The sequence below is a fragment of the Rana temporaria genome, chromosome 1 (genome assembly GCF_905171775.1).
Source record: "Rana temporaria chromosome 1, aRanTem1.1, whole genome shotgun sequence".
Taxonomy (NCBI): domain Eukaryota; kingdom Metazoa; phylum Chordata; class Amphibia; order Anura; family Ranidae; genus Rana; species Rana temporaria.
In genome coordinates, this window is record NC_053489.1 from 384,741,734 (window position 1) to 384,758,737 (window position 17,004).

Here is a 17,004-nt window from a genome sequence, read left to right on the forward strand (position 1 = left end):
GACCCTAGAGAATACAATGGCGGCCGTTACAACTTTTTATTCCGCATGGTATTTTCGCAGAAATTTTTTGAACGTATGTTTTTAAAAAAAATGTTTTGTGCTTAAAAAAAAAAAAAACAGTAAAGTTAGCCAAATTTTTTTTCATAATGTGAAAGATGAAGTTACGCCGCGTAAATAGATACCCAACATGTCACACTTCAAAATTGCGCACACTCATGGAATGGCGCCAAACTTCGCTACTTAAAAATCCCCATAGGCGACGTTTTAATTACTTTTATTGGTTACATGTTTTTAGTTACAGAGGAGGTCTAGGGCAATATGATTGCTCTCGCTCTAACGTTTGCAGATATACCTCCACTTGGTAGCTTGTACACCGTTTTCATTTGTGGGCGGGACTTACGTATGCGTTCGCTTCTGTATGCGAGCACACGGGGACAGGGGCGCTTTAAAAAAAATGGGTATTGCAGAGTATTTGGGTATTGCAGAGAATTGGGGTATTACAGAGTATTGGGGTATTGCAGAGTATCGCGCAGGGTATTGCAGAGTATTGGGGTATTGCAGAGTATCGCGCAGGGTATTGGGGTATTGCAGAGTATCGTGCAGGGTATTGCAGAGTATTGGGGTATTGCTGAGTATCGCGCAGGGTTATTGCAGAGTATCGCGCAGGGTATTGGGGTATTGCAGAGTATCATGCAGGGTATAGGGGTATTGCAGAGTATCGCGCCAGGGCATTGCAGAGTATTGGGGTATTGAGAGTATCGCGCAGGGTATTGCAGAGTATTGAGGTATTGCAGAGTATCGTGCAGAGTATTGGGGTATTGCAGAGTATTGGGGTATTGCAGAGTATCGCGCAGGGTATTGCAGAATATTGGGGTATTGCAGAGTATTGCACAGGGTATTGCAGATTTAGCTGGGATGGATGGCTGGATCTGTGACTGCAGTTGTCACAGATCCAGCCCCTCAGTGCTGCTGCTGACACCTGCTCCCCCCCCCCTCCTCTCACACTGTACCGAACGGTACAGAGAGAAGAGGGAGGAACCGGCGTAATCAAATGACGCCGGTTTGTTTACAAGTGATCGCTCCGTCATTTGACGGGGCGATCACGTGGTAAACGGCCGCTATCAGCGGCAATTTACCACGATCCGTGATGCTCCGGGTCTTCTAGACCCGGCGCTCAAGGATGATTCCAGGAGCGGGCCCCAGGGGGCGCGCGAGTGGAGGATTCTGGGAGGACGTCCCAGGGACGTCCTCCCAGAATAACTTGACCGCGCTGTAGCAGTAAAATGTCTATGGCGCGGTCGGCAAGTGGTTAAACTTCTTTCAAATTTGAAAATCAACTACTCAAAGGGCCAGATTCAGAAAAGAGATACGACGGCGTATCTCCTGATACGCCGTCGTAATTCTGAGTGCGGGAGGTCGTATCTATGCGCCTGATTCAGAGAATCAGTTACGCATAGATATCCCTAAGATCCGACAGGTGTAAGTGTCTTACACCGTCGTATCTTAGGCTGCAATTTCAGGCTGGCCGCTAGGTGGCGCTTCCGTATGTTTACGCAAGGAATATGCTAATTAGGTAGATACAGCGATTCAGAATCGTGAGTCCCGCCGGCGCATTTTTTTACGTCGTATCGTTTGGCTTTTTCCGGCGTATAGTTACCCCTGTATATGAGGCGTAGCTAATGTTAAGTATGGCCGTCGTTCCCGCGCCGAGTTTTGAAATTTTTACGTTGTTTGCATAAGTCGTTCGCGAATACGGCTTTACGTCATTTACGTTCACGTCAATTCCAATATGTCCTTGCGGCGTACTTTGGCGCAGTGCACACTGGGATATTTTACGGACGGCGAATGCGCCGTTCAAAAAAACGTTAAAAAAACATGGGGTCAAGGCAAATTTAAATACAACACGCCCAACATCCCCATTGGAATTACACGGGCCTTACGCCCACAACACATACGTTACGCCGCCGTAAATAAGGGCGCAAGTTCTTTCTGAATACAGAACTTGCGCCCAAGTTCAGCAGCGATTCGTTACGCCAGCAGAAAGATGCGCACATCTTTCTGAATCTGGCCCCATGTCTTTTCCACTCTATGTCTCACTCCCAAAGGAAATAGCCAAGCAATGCCAGACTAGCTTCCCCTTTCAATGGAAAGCAGATGCCATCACCTATCTAGGTATACAAACTCTCGACAGACTTTATAGTAGAATTTTTTTTAGTGGAATTGCAAGTCTTACGTCAGGATCTCCAAAAATAGGATTTTTAATAACAGTTTACCTGTAAATACTTTTTCTTGGAGTACACCACGGGACACAGAGCTTAAAAGGGGTTGTAAAGGAACATTTTTTTTCTTAAAAAGCATCCTTTACCTGCAGACCTTCTTTTCACTTCCTCATGTTCGTTTTTGCTCAGAAGTTGCTTTATTTCTTCTCTGTTCTGTTCACTTCCTGCTGGTCTGATTGTTACTCACCACCATCAAGGGAGGCTTTACTGCGGTGGTCATGTGCCGTGCTCGCCCCCTCCTGGGAACTTACATCTGTGCGGCAGGATGCTCTCTACGTGTTAGAGACTTCAAGGTGTGAATTACTGGGTGTGCCGCAATGCATACTGGGAAATGTATTTCTTACATGAACAAGTGCCTCAAACCAGGAAGTGAATGAAGGAGAACAGAAACTAGAATGCGGAGGTGATATAGATGAAGGAATTTAATAGGCATTTACTACGTTTTTTTTAACAGAATTCATTACACTATTCTGTCTGTCTACCTTGCAGACATTAAATTTAGCCAACATTTTTATTCCTTTACAACTCCTTTAAAGCATTACATAGTGGGTTGTATGGTCACCCAGCCCAACCAATGAAGACAAGTCCCCCCCCCATATAACCCTGCCCTAAGGTTAGTACCTCAGTTTTTGTAGCAAAGCAGTAAAGGTTCCCATAAGAAGGGGGGGACCTCTGTGTCCCGTGGTGTTCTCCAAGAAAAGGATTTTACAGGTAAGCTGCTTATATAAAAATCCTATTTTCTTATCGTACACCCGGGACACAGGAGCCTTAAATCTTTACTATAGTGGGACGTCCCAGAGCAATGCTCAATATGAGGGGAGGTGACGCAGATCAAGCAGACCACACCGGACATGAGGCCCTATTACTGCTGCCTGTAATACACTATGCCCGAAGGCAAAATCCTCATGTCCTCTTACATCTATTTGATAGAATTTGGTAATGTATGGACTGAAGACCAAGGTACAGCTTTACAGATCGAGCCATAGAAGCCTGATGATGCACCCAATGCCCTGGTCGAGTGTGCTTTAACAAGTAAAGGATGAATGTTGTTTTTTAAACAAAAGCTTGAATTATAAATTGCTGTATCCACCTAAAAATGGTGGATTTCTATGCTGCCTGGCCCTTTTTGGGACCCTCTGGCAAAATAAACACCACATCTGTTTTACGTATCTGCGCAGTTGCTTGCAGATAAACTTTTACTGCTCTCACTACATCTAGAGAGTGCAACAATTTTTCCCCCCCACTGACTGAGGCTCAGGAAAATAAAAAAGGTAAAAACAATATCTTGATTTAAATGAAGACACCACTTTCGGAAGGAAAGTAGGATGGGGACGCAACACAATTTTGTCTTTGTGACAAACTAAATAAGACTCTTTACAAGAAAGAGCTGCCATCCTTGCAGAGGACATAGCAACCAAAAAGGCCAATTTCCTATTTTAAATGCATTAACGGAATATGGCGAATAGGTTCAAAGGGCTGCTTCTGTAAGAATGATAACACTTGATTCAAATCCTATGGGCACAAGGGAGGTTTGACCGGCAGATTCACCCATAGTTCCCCCTGAATGAATGCCCGGACTAGGGAATGAGATGCCAGCGGTCTCTGAAAGAAAACCGACAGAGCCGAGATCTGACTCTTAATGGTACTCAGAGCTAATTTCATATATACACCGAATTGACAAAAGGCCAGAATCCTACCGACATATTTTTGCGGATTCCACCCTCTGGATTCACACCAGGCCACATATGCCTTCCAGATCCTATAATAAATAAGTCTGGAAGCCGTCTTCCTAGCATTAACAAGTGTGGAGAGAACTGGACCCGAGAGTCCTCGTTTCTTCAATATGTAGGTTTCAACAGCCAAGCCATCAAATTTTGCTTTCGTAAGGAAGGGTGGACCCTGCGATAGCAGGTTGTGTCGGAGTGGAAGAATCCAAGGTTTGCCCACTGCCATCTTTACAATCTCGGTGTACCAGGACCTTCTGGACCAATTCGGGGCCACCAAGATTACTGGTGTTCCCTCTTTCCTGATTTTGCAAAGCAGTCTCTTCCGTGGGGAATGCATAGATCAGTGAAAACTGATCCCAGAAATTATTATCGCATCCGTTCCGAAGGGCTAGTGGATCTCTTATTCTTGACAAAAGGTGTCCAGTTTTCTGTTGACCCTGGAGGCCAGAACGTCTACATCTGGGGTCCACCATTTCAGAAATATGGACTCAAATTTTTTTTTGGGTGGAGAGACCGCTCCCCTGGCAACAGTTGCTGGTGGCTCAGGTAATCCACTTGCCAATTCTCTTCTCTGGAATGAAGATGCAGAAAGACAAGGAAGACGATTTTCTGCCCATATCAGGATCACTTCTCTCTAAACATCCCGATTCTGGGTACCCCCCTGATGATTGATATAGGCTACTGCGTAGCATTGTCAGATTGGATCCGCACCGGGTAACCCTGCAACTGTGTGTCAAGGTCCTGAGGGCCATATATATGCCTGAATTTCCAATATGTTGATGGGCAGGCTCCTTTCAGACTTGGAAAAATTCCTGGGCCGAGTCCTCTTCCAGAACTGCACCCCCTGCCAGACAGGCTGGCATCGTGGGGATTTCACTTCCAGGTGACTGGGAGAAAGGTTTTCCCTTTTTTTATGTACTTGGTGTCCAACCACCAACTGATGCTTTGACGTAACCCTTAAGGACGGGTGCATTGGCAGATCTAGAGCCTGGATTTTTCTGTTCCAGGTAGCCAAAATACTGTTCTGCAGCAGTCTTAAATGAAACTGGGCATAGGGGACGGCCTCAAAAGGAGGCCTCCATCTTCCCCAACAACCTCATGCAAAGGCGACATGGATGGTCCTCTCTTTGCCTTGACCATGCGGACCAGATCCTTCAAGGCTTTGATCTTTTGTTCTGAAAGGAACACATTATGCTTTGGGCTGTGTCTATGATCATGCCAAATACTCCACCCTTCTTAGGGGTTGTAGAGAGGATTTTTGTAGGTTTAAGATCCATCCCAACTGTTCTAGGTACTTTACCGTACCGAGTACACTGTGGTTCAATCGTGTTACTGATTGTTTCTACTAGAGAAGTCGTCTAGATACACCGTCACTGCTATTCCCTGTGCCCTTAGATTTGCCAAAAGCGGGGGCCAGAACTTTCATAAAACACACGGGGGTGCGGTAGCCAAGCCATAAGGCAGAGCTACACACTGGTAATGGCGGGTGTTCTACTGCTTCAGCATAACATTGCACCTGCAATTTAAGAACCTGGGAAGCAGAAAAAAGGTTCATCTGATATTTCTGAACCATCCGACTGTCCTCATCTCTGAAGGTGCTGCACTATCTTCCCCATCCTCATCAGATTTTTCTGAAGGAATATCTAGGGCAACAGAAGAGGACCTACTTCGCTTTTTGTCCTTCTGCGAGGATGCTGCGATTGAAGTAGCAATTCTCCCTTCCAAGTTGTTCAGAGCTACGGCTAAAGTGTCTTCAGTGACATATGCAGGAGCTGGCATAACAGGAGAGGCTTCTATAATGGCAATGGCTCATCCTGTACAGGTGCTTTAGGTTTTGCAGGAGAGGATGGTACAAGGCAGGAATTTCCAGAACCCCCTGTGTCAGATGGGAATGCTTTACTGGCCTTTTTTGCCGACCCCGTATTTCTCCTATAGGAAGACATTAGTCCTAAGCCAAAAGCAGAGGTTCAAACAAATGCATACACTACTGTGTTAGTTAAGCAATACCCATAGTATGCAACTAATCACACGGCTTTGATGCTGAGTAGGTGTCCAGGAGTGCCTGTATCCAACCACACAGTGAAGCTTACATGCCCTCGGCGGCTGTGTCTGCTCTTAGAGAACTTCCCCCTGGCATCTGAGGTCATTTTTCAAACCTCCCGCCCTGCGCCGTTAGAACGGCTGTGCGCGTGCCGCTCCCCATGACCGTGCCTGCCTTCTTCGGACTGTGCATGTAAAAAGGCGCGCGCATGTAGGGGAATGGAGGCGCTAGCAATGGGAGACAAGAGGATCCCTTCTGACCACCCTACCTTGCCCAGGAAGGCATCATGTATCAGGTATGCAGAGCCTGCAGCGGAGGTAGTGTGCGGTCTGTGGAGCAGCTGACACTGACTTCGCTGGAGCACGACGAGTGAAAAACAGCTCTTTACTCCCTCCAGTGGCAGAAAATAGGCAAGACACTACTCATAAAGGGGAAACTCCTTAAGACAATTTTTCTTAGGATTTTTTCCCACTTACCTGATCTCCGCCACAGGACTGCTGAAAACCAGACAGTACCAACCTTCACCCATCACAACGGGTATGTTGTGCCAACCTTCATGGGTCTGGGTTCCTACTTAAAGGAGACCTCTTCAATGGGCCTTGTAAAAGACTCCGACAGAAACGTTTGCGCTTTAGTTTGTATAATGAAAGTACTGGACCCTAGAGCCCAGTCATCCAAAGATACGTTACAGCCAAACCTCAGTCTTCTGCAAGGTATGGGTACCATCCATTTAGGCATATAAAATAAGAGTTGTGGATGGATCCGATTGTGCAGCCCCTATTGACCCCCAGAGGGATTCTTAGTAGAGCCTTGGCACATCTTTAGTCGCGACCAACACCTTAGACACTGGTGAAAAAACTTAATTACTTCCCTTAGGGGAGGGGTTATATGTGGGGGGAACTTGTCTTCATTGGTTGTGCCAGTGTCCAATCACCTCTGGTGACCATACAACCCACTATGTAATAAGTTAAAGGGTCACTAAAAGGAAAAAAACATTTTTGCTGAAATGACTGTTTACAGGGTATAGAGACATAATAGTTAACTGATTCCTTTTAAAAACGATTACAAATAGATAAAAATCAATCATATAATGTAATTGTAGTTTTTTTGTTTTGTTTTTGCATTTAGTTTCGTTTTAGCATGTTATGCTGTATCTGTGCTGGACAGTGCCATAGAGCAGTATTGGTTTGAAAATGAAACTAAAATCTTCCAGTACTGTGATGATCAGGAAACAGACAACCAGGAAGTGTCCAAAACAGAGGAGAATTACAGCAACATCAGAGCAAAACGAACAATGAGGACTGCAGTAAGGTAAAGGAAGCTATTTACAGTAGGTGAACCCGATTATGTGTCAATCTCGCTCTCTTTCTCGGCGAGATTGAGCACCTACGAGCCCCATCGCGGGAGCCAGCGCCGAGCTGGCTTGCCGCGATGGAGACAGAGCCGTCATAGAAGCGACGGGAGATCCGACTTGGATTCCCGCCAATTCTACACGTGTGCGGCATTTGTTATGAATCCTGAGGGGGGAAGTCCCCGCCGGATTTTAAATAAAAATCCGGCATGGGTTCCCCCCTCAGGAGCATACCGGGCCCTTAGGTCTGTTATGGGTTGTAAGGAGAGCCCCCCTACGCCGAAAAAAAACGGCGTAGGGGGTCCCCCTACAATCCATACCAGACCGTATCCAAAGCACGCTACCCGGCCAGCCAGGAAGGGAGTGGGGACGAGCGAGCGCCCCCCCCTCCTGAGCCGTACCAGGCTGCATGCCCTCAACATGGGGGGGTTGGGTGCTCTGGGGCAGGGGGCGCACTGCGGCCCCCCCCACCTCAGAGCACCCTGTCCCCATGTTGATGAGGACAGGGCCCCTTCCCGACAACCCTGGCCGTTGGTTGTCGGGGTATGCGGGCGGGAGGCTTATCGGAATCTGGGAGCCCCCTTTAATAAGGGGGCCCCCAGATACCGGCCCCCCCACCCTAAGTGAATTAGTATGGGGTACATCGTACCACTACCGATTCACCTGCAAGAAAAGTGGTTAAAAACACAAATAAACCACACAGGGTATTAAAATATTTTATTAGTCTGCTCCGGAGGCCTCCCCTGTCTTCTTTATTAGCTCTTTTACCAGGGGAAGCTTCTTCTTTGACGTCTTCGGGTGGGTGGGGGCCGCCGTCTGGTTCTCTTCCACCGCCGGGGGGGGGGGGGGGGCGCTTTTAAAAAAAGCCCCCGGCGGGTTTCCTCCGGCGTCTTCGGCGGGGGGGCTTCTTCTTCCGCTATCCCGACGGGTCTTCTCCGCTATCCGGGGGGTCTCCTATGTTCGCCGCTCTCCGCTGTTGACTTGGCGCACCCCGGTTCTTCGTCTCGCTGTCCGGTGCCCTCTTCCGTGCTGTGCGTCTTCTTCTGCTTCCGTGCTGTGAGTTCTTCTTCCGCGCTGTGACGTCATGTTCTTCACTTCTCTTCTTCTCCCGATGTTGACACGCCGGTTCTTCTCGCTGAAATGACGGATGCGCGCCTTGCATCGGACGATATAGGCCTCACAGTCCCATCATGCTCTGTACCTACCCATGTGATACCTACGTGGTAGGTATCACATGGGTAGGTACAGAGCATGATGGGACTGTGAGGCCTATATAGGTCCGATGCAAGGCGCGCATCCGTCATTTCAGCGAGAAGAACCGGCGAGTCAAGGGACTCCCCCCTCAGGATTCATAACAAACGCCGCACACGTGTAGAATTGGCGGGAATCCAAGTCGGATCTCCCGTCACTTCTATGACGCGCTTGCTGGGATGTGCTGTCACTATTCCAGTGAGTGCGAGATCTCGGCACCATGTCGCCGAGAATCAGCGCGAATCTGTCGTGCTAAAAACACAATATCACAAACACCTACTGTAGCTAAAAAAAAAAAAATCCTTTAGTGTCCCTTTAAGGCTCTGTGTTCCGTGGTGTAGGATAAAGAAATTGTGATGCATCCATCAAAAAGTGACGATCCTCCCACGTGTGCTCTATAAGTTACAGACTATACCAATCCAATAAAAACAAAATAAAATGCCACTCTAGATTACCAATGTGAAAAGACACATATAAAATGCATGAATATATTAGTGCAAACCGTGCATGATATTAAACATAAATACATATAATATATAAAATGTTCATTGTGCTGGCAACCTAAAATAACAGATGAAATGCGCCGCTCTATATTGAAGTAATCACTGTGATATGACACAAAGCTCATTAACGATTTAAGTGCAAAATGTGCATAATCTCAAACATATTTAAAAAAAAAAAAAATTCCATTATGCTGGCAAATCCTGTGATGGTGTTCCAAAGATTGACAAGGTAACAACAAACTTGTGCTCCACCTGTGTGAATCTCCTCACCTCAGGGCATTTGACCGCACACCCATGTTTGGTCAAAAAATGCCTGTGAACCACCCCCTGGGTTCTATGTGAATGAAGCTCTTTGGGATCCTAAGATGTCCAGCAGCAAGTTCCTCCGTCTATATATAAAATAAAGTCTAAATGCTGTTTTATTGTTTTAAAAAACATATTTTATTTACAAAACGTCAATCTGGTTACTCGCATCTTCCAGGTGCTGAAGCGCACCACTTTATAGCAGATTAAAGAAAACATTTATGAAATAGCTTGTCTATTCGCGGCGTTCAAACCTGCTGCCTACTGCACGATCCTGTCCACTCCCCTACGTGTGTTCAACACAGGGATCATTAATGCGTCTTCCTCAGGTGGATTTTTCTATAAAATCTGCTTGCAGCCTGCCTTCTTTGCATTGTACAAATCCATTTGTAGAGCTTTCCAATGGTGCAATAAATCTGTGCGTATAGGTTGGTCGAAACTTGTAATTCTCAAGTCTAGTGGCAGAATTGGGCTCCCAGACTTGCAACAATGCTATTGGGCAGTGCATCTTGCTCAGGTGGTCGAGGGTTTGGTGACCTTGGAGCATCTGATCTTGGGCTCTGATTTATGTGGGATCCCTTGGCTTACCACGTGAAGACAAAGTTATTATCTTACCCCCTTATTGGGGCTACCCCTTCATGCCTTTGACAGAGAATTTCCATGTATGCAGTGTCTGCTAAATTTTGCCCGATTACTCCAGTGCAAAAAATCAAGACTTTCCTTCAGGTCTTTCTAGGACCTTTCTAGCGGTGTGAAATGGCCCATATATGGAGATGCTGGCTAAACACTTTTTCTGTAGAGGCCAATTTATGCGGAGTAATGAGCTTGCAGAGCCAACACAGTTTAATTTCCCTTCTAGCCATAATATTCAACATCACATAGACTATCCATCCCAAAGAGAAGGCTTCACCAAGACACCTACGGTGTTTGAGTCACTCGGCTCCCGGTCTTCCACCCAAAGCCATGTGATCGTTTAAGAATTCATCTGCTGTCTCGTGCTGATCACACATTTCGGGATAAGGCATTGGGGACTGAGATAGATGAGGTTAGCTGGGAGAGCATTAATTTATATATTCATAAAGGATCCCTGAACGTCTCTACTCAAGGAAATGGATATACAGTAAAACCTTTGTTTGCAAGCATAATTTGTTCCAGAAACATGCTTGTAATCCAAAGCACTTGTATATCAAAGCATTTTTTTACAGGGTATAAAAAGAGAAGGGAGGCACCTCTAAGTGTAGCAATAAGTTGCTAAATATTATACCTTTATTAAATGTAACCATATTACTACACTTAAAGGCTCCTCTCTTTTTTATACTCAGTTGTGACATGACGCTACTCTTATATCAAGACATCGCTTGTATATCAAAGCAAAATGTATTAAAACATTTTGCTTGTCTTGCAAAACGATCTCCCTTAACTAAGTAATATGTTCTTCATGTATTTTTTATTTTTTTTTGGTTTGTCATCTTCCATGATTGTGTAATGTATGTGGCATTTTTTGTGTTCCTCTTTTAAAACAATAAAATGTTTATGCAAAAAAGAAAAAAAAAAAAAGTGTGGAAAAGTACACGCTCATAGAACAGTATGTGTCATGGCATGCATTATGGTCAGGACTACCACCACAGATACCGTGAAGTACATACAATAGATTTAAAAAGTGTTGTGCTACCAACAGAGTATTTGCAACACATTAAATGTGTTGCATCTGGCAAAGGTCAGTAACCCCAAAGGGAAGAGCAGGGATACCCAAACCATGCACCAAACTTCATAAGCAAGAAAAAGCCTGGTGCTCACCAAGTGGTGGTCATGATGGTACCCTACGATGCGCAGAAAGTAAAAGCGCTGGAAGGTGCCAAAGCAGAGTACAACATGCACATATCAGACAGACTTTGCCCCTCCAAGGGGAGACTTCAAGGACAGAAGTTCACCAGATAGCGTATCACAACCTTGTACTCAGCAGCTAACTCATGCACTACACATAGTATTTGGAAAGCGACAAGCCTGCAGGTCATATTACAGGCCAGCCATATGGTTTCCGCACAGTAGGGTCTGGGTACAACCCTGTGGCTATGCCAAGGATCAGCTGATCGGGACATCTGCAAAGTAAGCTCTTTTAGTTGTGCATTATCTGGAGAATCTGATTAGATGAAAAAAAATATCTTGGTGAAAGTGTGGAAATATCAAAAGAAATGTGTAGCATGATGGCAGTGGGAGAAGTTATAATGGCCAAGAGCCACTTGTTTATCAGTGTCCAATTCTTCTGTAGGCAGCATGAAATATTTAAGGGCCTGGTTTACAGGAAATTATATTCTTATAGCCAGTCTTGGACCAGGCTGGAAGGTACAGCCATGGCCAAAAGTTTTGAGAATGACAATTTTTTTAAAGTCTGCTGCCTCCATTTTTATGATGGCAATTTGCATATACTTCAGAATGTCATGAAGAGTGATCAGGTAAATTGCAATGTTCCCCTTTCCCATGAAAATGAACTCAATCCCATAAACATTTCCACTGCATTTTTGCAGGCCTCAGGGTGCAAAAGAAAGTCCAGCAAGCGCTAGGACCATCTCCTACAGTCGATTCAGCCACTCAGGAATGGCAGCATACAGGTGTGAGTGCAACTGCATGCACAGTGAGGCGAAGACATTTGGAGGATGGCCTGGTGTCAAGTAGTTTTCTCTAGAAAAAACATCAGGTGCCGACTGATATTCTGCAAAAGGTACAGGGATTGGACTGCTGAGGATTTGAGTAAAGTCATTTTCTCTGATGAATCCCCTTTCTTATTGTTTAGGGCACCGGGAAAAAACTTTGTCCAGAGAAGAAAAGGATAGCGCTATCAGTCCTGTGTCATGTCAACAGTAATGCATGAGACCATTCATGTGTGGGGTTGTTTCTCAGCCAAGGGAGTGGGCTCACTTACAGTTTTGCCTAAGAACACATCCATGAATAAAGAATGGTACAAAAATCATCCTCCAAAAGCAACTTCTCCCAACCATTCAGGAAAAGTTTGGTGACAAACAATGCCTTTCCCAGCATGATGGAGCATATTGCCATAAGGCAAAGGCGATTACCAAGTGGCTTGGGGAAGAATTCATCAACATTTTCGGCCCATGGCCAGGAAACTCCCCAGACATAATCCCATTAGGAACTTTCAGTCAAAACCTCAAGATGCGGATGAACAAAAAAAAAAAATCCCACACATTCTGACAAACTCCAAGCATTGATTATGCAAAAATAGGCTGCCATCAGTCAGGATGTGGCCCAAAAGTTGATTGATAGCATGCTAGGGCGAATTGCAGAGGTCTTGAAAAAGAAGGGTCAACCCTGCAAATATTGACTCTTTGCATAAACCTAATGTAATTGTCAATAAAACCCTTTGACACTTATGAAATGCTTGCAATTATACTTCAGTATACCATAGGAACATGTGACAAAAAAAATCTAACACTGAAGCAGCAGACTTTGATACAAACTTTAATTTTCACATTCTCAAAACTTTTGGCCACAGCTGTGGCTTGGTCTCCTCTGTGGCATATATAGCCTTGGCTGTTTCATCTACCAAAAAAAGATCTAGAGGATTTATCTTTTTCTCTTAAATCCACCAATTTCAATAGGTTCACCATCAACAGAACTACACAGTGAATCCTCCCCTTCTCCCAAATACAAAACGTTCCCAGGAAAGATGAAGCCTAGTAGATCCTCTGTCTGATACAGTCCTAGGAATAATAGGCAGTCTTGGAGGACCAAAATAAGCTAACATGGATAAAAATGACTGAAAGGTAGATAATGATCCGATAATTTCTATAAACTCCTTCATTAATGAGGCTGGGTGGCTCCAGCAAACTGCTGAACGCTTATTTTGCATGTACCCTGGGACTTCATACTGCAATTGCCACAATTTTTCTGAGGTTTATTGCCCATGGAGGACTAATGTAAGGCATTTGCCTGCAATAAAATACACATGTTTCCTGTGAAGGTTGACCCAAATCTCTCTCAGTAAGCTGACATTAAAGATAAATGGGAAACATTTAAGCTTGAAAATTTACATTGGTGGCCAAAAAACAAATACTACCATCTATGGCAAGGTCAGGTAAACCTGTGGTTTAAAATATTCAGCATGACTAAAAATCATCAGGGAGGTGTGCACTAAGCTCAACTTCTGCTGCAGATTGCCTTATAACCATGCATCTGAAATGAGCTATTTACTTGCAAGTGACTCATAAACACATCAGAAAGTGAATCTTTGTTTTTTTCCAGATGGTGCTAATAAAGTAATACGGCTCTCACATGCAGATTACAAGGTTTCCTAGACATACAAATACTTTAGGCATTGAGATGAGTAGATACAATCATTATCTCTGGATACTTACTCTCTGTATACTTTCCTATACTCTGTCTATATTCTCTCCCTTTTGATTCTGCACAAATTTCCCTATGGCTGACAATTATCCTTCTTCATTTGCCAGAAGGTTAAACCAGAAACACTGGATTCTTACCAACCTTTATGTATCACAGAAAATATATTAACAGCGGAGAATTCAGTTGGTAGGAAATGGACAGGCTCCTATCACTTTTAACCATTAACCTGAAAGATATTTGGATTTTTACACATCCAAATTCTAGACACTTCACTAAAATCACTTCTATACAGTTTGTACATACCTACGACCAGCTTTTCCCTGGGCTTTTCTATTAAGCCAAGCCTCCAGCTCAGGACTTGTTAATTCAGTTGGTTTCAGATGATCTAGGGAGGTAAAATCTTTTCCTTGTTTCCACATTTCATATCGATCAGGTTGAAGGAACTTTACAAACACATCCATAGAAATCTTGACCATGTCTTTCCGACATGTACACTAAGAGCAGAAATTTAACAGAATATGAGAGAGTAGATATGGAATGAATTGATAAATAAATTGAACTAAATGATAAAACAAAGATTAAGTGATAAATAAAAGAAAAACAAAATTCAAATACAATTGCTCTACCTGTGTAGCCATTTTGCCATAGTCAATCCAGCGCAAAGTGGCAAAATTTGTGGATTCTGCACAGTTGAATCCATGATTAAATCCAGCATGATATCCATATGGAAATGTTATCATAAACTCACCAGCTTCTTGTGTGATCTACTTACAAAAAGACAAAATATACACACACAAATAGTAAGTAATCTGCAAAGAATAAGTCATCTGCAAAGAACAACATTTTTATAACTGAACTCACCCGGTCAAAAGGAATCCCATATTTCTTCAAAATTGAAGGGGAAATTAGAGTCATTTTGTGTCTCAGAAAAGCATCACACCCTTGAGAACTGCCAGGAAAAAAACCTGTGGATAGAAACACCTAGTAATTAAGGGAAACACACAACTTAAGCAGGCAGGACAAAAAAAGTTTATAAGAAATATTTGAAGAACTCGGGGATACCACAAAAGTTCATCAATTCGTTAACGGACTTATATAAAAAACCAAACAGTTAATGCACTCACCGTTTAGGAGAAGAGTCTATCGGGCATGACCAGAAACAGTGTAAGAAATCGGCCTCTTGGCCACAGCCGCAAAAACAGTCAGCCGAGGGCAAGAGACCCATCTTGTGTAACCTAGCCGGAGTGAGGCGAGTCTGATGAAAATTTTTAACCTGTAGGATTTGGTCCCCGGAAGCAATAACAGAAGTTGTATAGGCATCTCTAAATTCTGACCAGTGCTCGTCCACTGAGGGGATGTCCAGAGAGGTCCACTTTACCCGAGCTTTGTGAAACCTGGGGTTAAAGTCGGTCATTAGGGCTACATAGTAGGTGGAGACAAGTTTAGTGGGATCTGGCTGTCTGAGGAGTTTTTCTAATGGGGGCAAGTCAGTGGGATCATCCAAAGAGCCAAACTGGGCATGTATGGTAGTCTAAGCTGGTAGTAATAAAATAGGTACATCTTGGTAGGTCAAAGTCTATACGCAGCTGAGAGAAATTTTTAAAGCCCTGGTTGTTGTACAGGTGACACATATTTAACCCCCTTAGAGTACCAGCGATTGGGATCAGGAAGGGAGTACAATTCCTGCAGATTGGGGTTAAACCACAGGGGGTGTTTGGATATCTTTGTGACAATATAGCGGAAGGATGAAAGGGAAGTGGGCAAGTATAGAGGTTCCGAGGCGGTTAGGGACCCGGCCTCTATAGATATTATGTAGAGTTTCCAGGGAAGATGTGATGGCCCCCTCCATGGAGATACAGGCATTTTGCAGGAACCGGGCACAGAAAATCATGGATGTGCACCAGCTGGGATGCAAAATAATAGAGGAAATGCCAATCCCGCCAAATGCGCTGGTTACCGTAGTGTTTCAAGTGCCATCTTGGGGGAACCACCATTCCACAGGAAAGTAGTACATATGGTGTCTATGCGTTTAAAAATAGATTTAGGTATTTTTGCAAGGGGAGTTAGCAAGGATATAGAGCAATCACTGTATGTAGATCATTTTGAAGACATTGGCCCTCCCCATGAGGACCAGAGGTAAATCCATCCACTGCTTGGTCTGCTCCTGAAGGCGGACCAATAGGGGATCTAAATTGTTGGTGACATATGAAGATAAAGGGGTCTGCACCAAAACCCCAAGGTACCTAAAGGGAGTATGGGCGAATCTGGGGAGGCGCAGCCACGTCTAAGGGAAAAAGACTAGACTTCTCCCAATTCACCCAGAAGCCAGAATAGTCTCCAAAGGTATCAATCTCCACCAACAGGGCCCGCAGTGACTCATTAGTATCAGCCAGGTATACCAATGTGTCATCTGCATAAAGTGAAATATTTTCCTCTATATTAGCAATTGGGAGTCCTTCGATTGAGGGGGAAGAGCGAATGCGAACTGCAAACGGTTCCATGGCCAGGGCAAACAAGAGGGGTGACAACGGGCACCCCTGTCGTGTGCCCCTAGTAATCGGAAAGATGTCAGTGATAAAGGAATTGACCCATACCTGAGCTACCGGGGAGGTATAAAAGGAGTTTTATCCATGGATAGATAGGTGGGGGGGGGGGGCGGCACCTCCAGGCGGGTGGACCTCTTGCTGAGGTCCGGAATCCAAGAGTCGCCTGAAACTGAGGAAAACTATGGGCTGATGCAGGATATATTTTTTTTTGATGCTCTTATGTTATGCCAATTGGGAACCCCGGATCCCAGGACCCATGGTATTGGATTCCCATATGCTGTGTTGAGACTGTACAATGAGAAGTTGTGATTCTTTTATTTTTGTATCATTATAACTTTAATAACAATCATTGAATCAAATTGATTATACCATTCAGTCGGGAAACCGTCTAGGCCCAGGAGTCTTATGTGCAGGCATTTGTGAAATGGCTGCAGCAATCTCCTCAACCGAAATAGGTGCCTCCAACAGATCGCGCCCCTCAGTCGATAAGGAGGGTAGAGATAGATCAGCCAGGTGGTCATTCAGTTGGGAGTCATCATAGTCAACCCTAGAGGTATACAGGTCTTTGTAAAGGCAGAAAAAGGAGTTATAACTGATGGGACCTTGGGCAGTAACGATACATGGGATGGAAATGGGAGAATAGT

General features: G+C 44.5%; 1 protein-coding gene across 2 annotated transcripts in view; it reads right to left on the minus strand.

The window, feature by feature from the left end:
- The window catches only part of KDM4B (lysine demethylase 4B), a 609,325-nt gene that overhangs the window by 346,399 nt on the left and 245,922 nt on the right, over positions 1 to 17,004 (minus strand). For both annotated transcript variants that reach the window (XM_040322534.1, XM_040322533.1), the window contains exons 7-9: positions 14,676 to 14,779; positions 14,441 to 14,578; positions 14,118 to 14,308 (exon numbers count right to left, since the gene is read on the minus strand). In XM_040322534.1, coding sequence (XP_040178468.1) covers positions 14,118 to 14,308; positions 14,441 to 14,578; positions 14,676 to 14,779 — 433 coding nt within the window. The remainder of the gene's footprint in view (positions 1 to 14,117; positions 14,309 to 14,440; positions 14,579 to 14,675; positions 14,780 to 17,004) is intronic.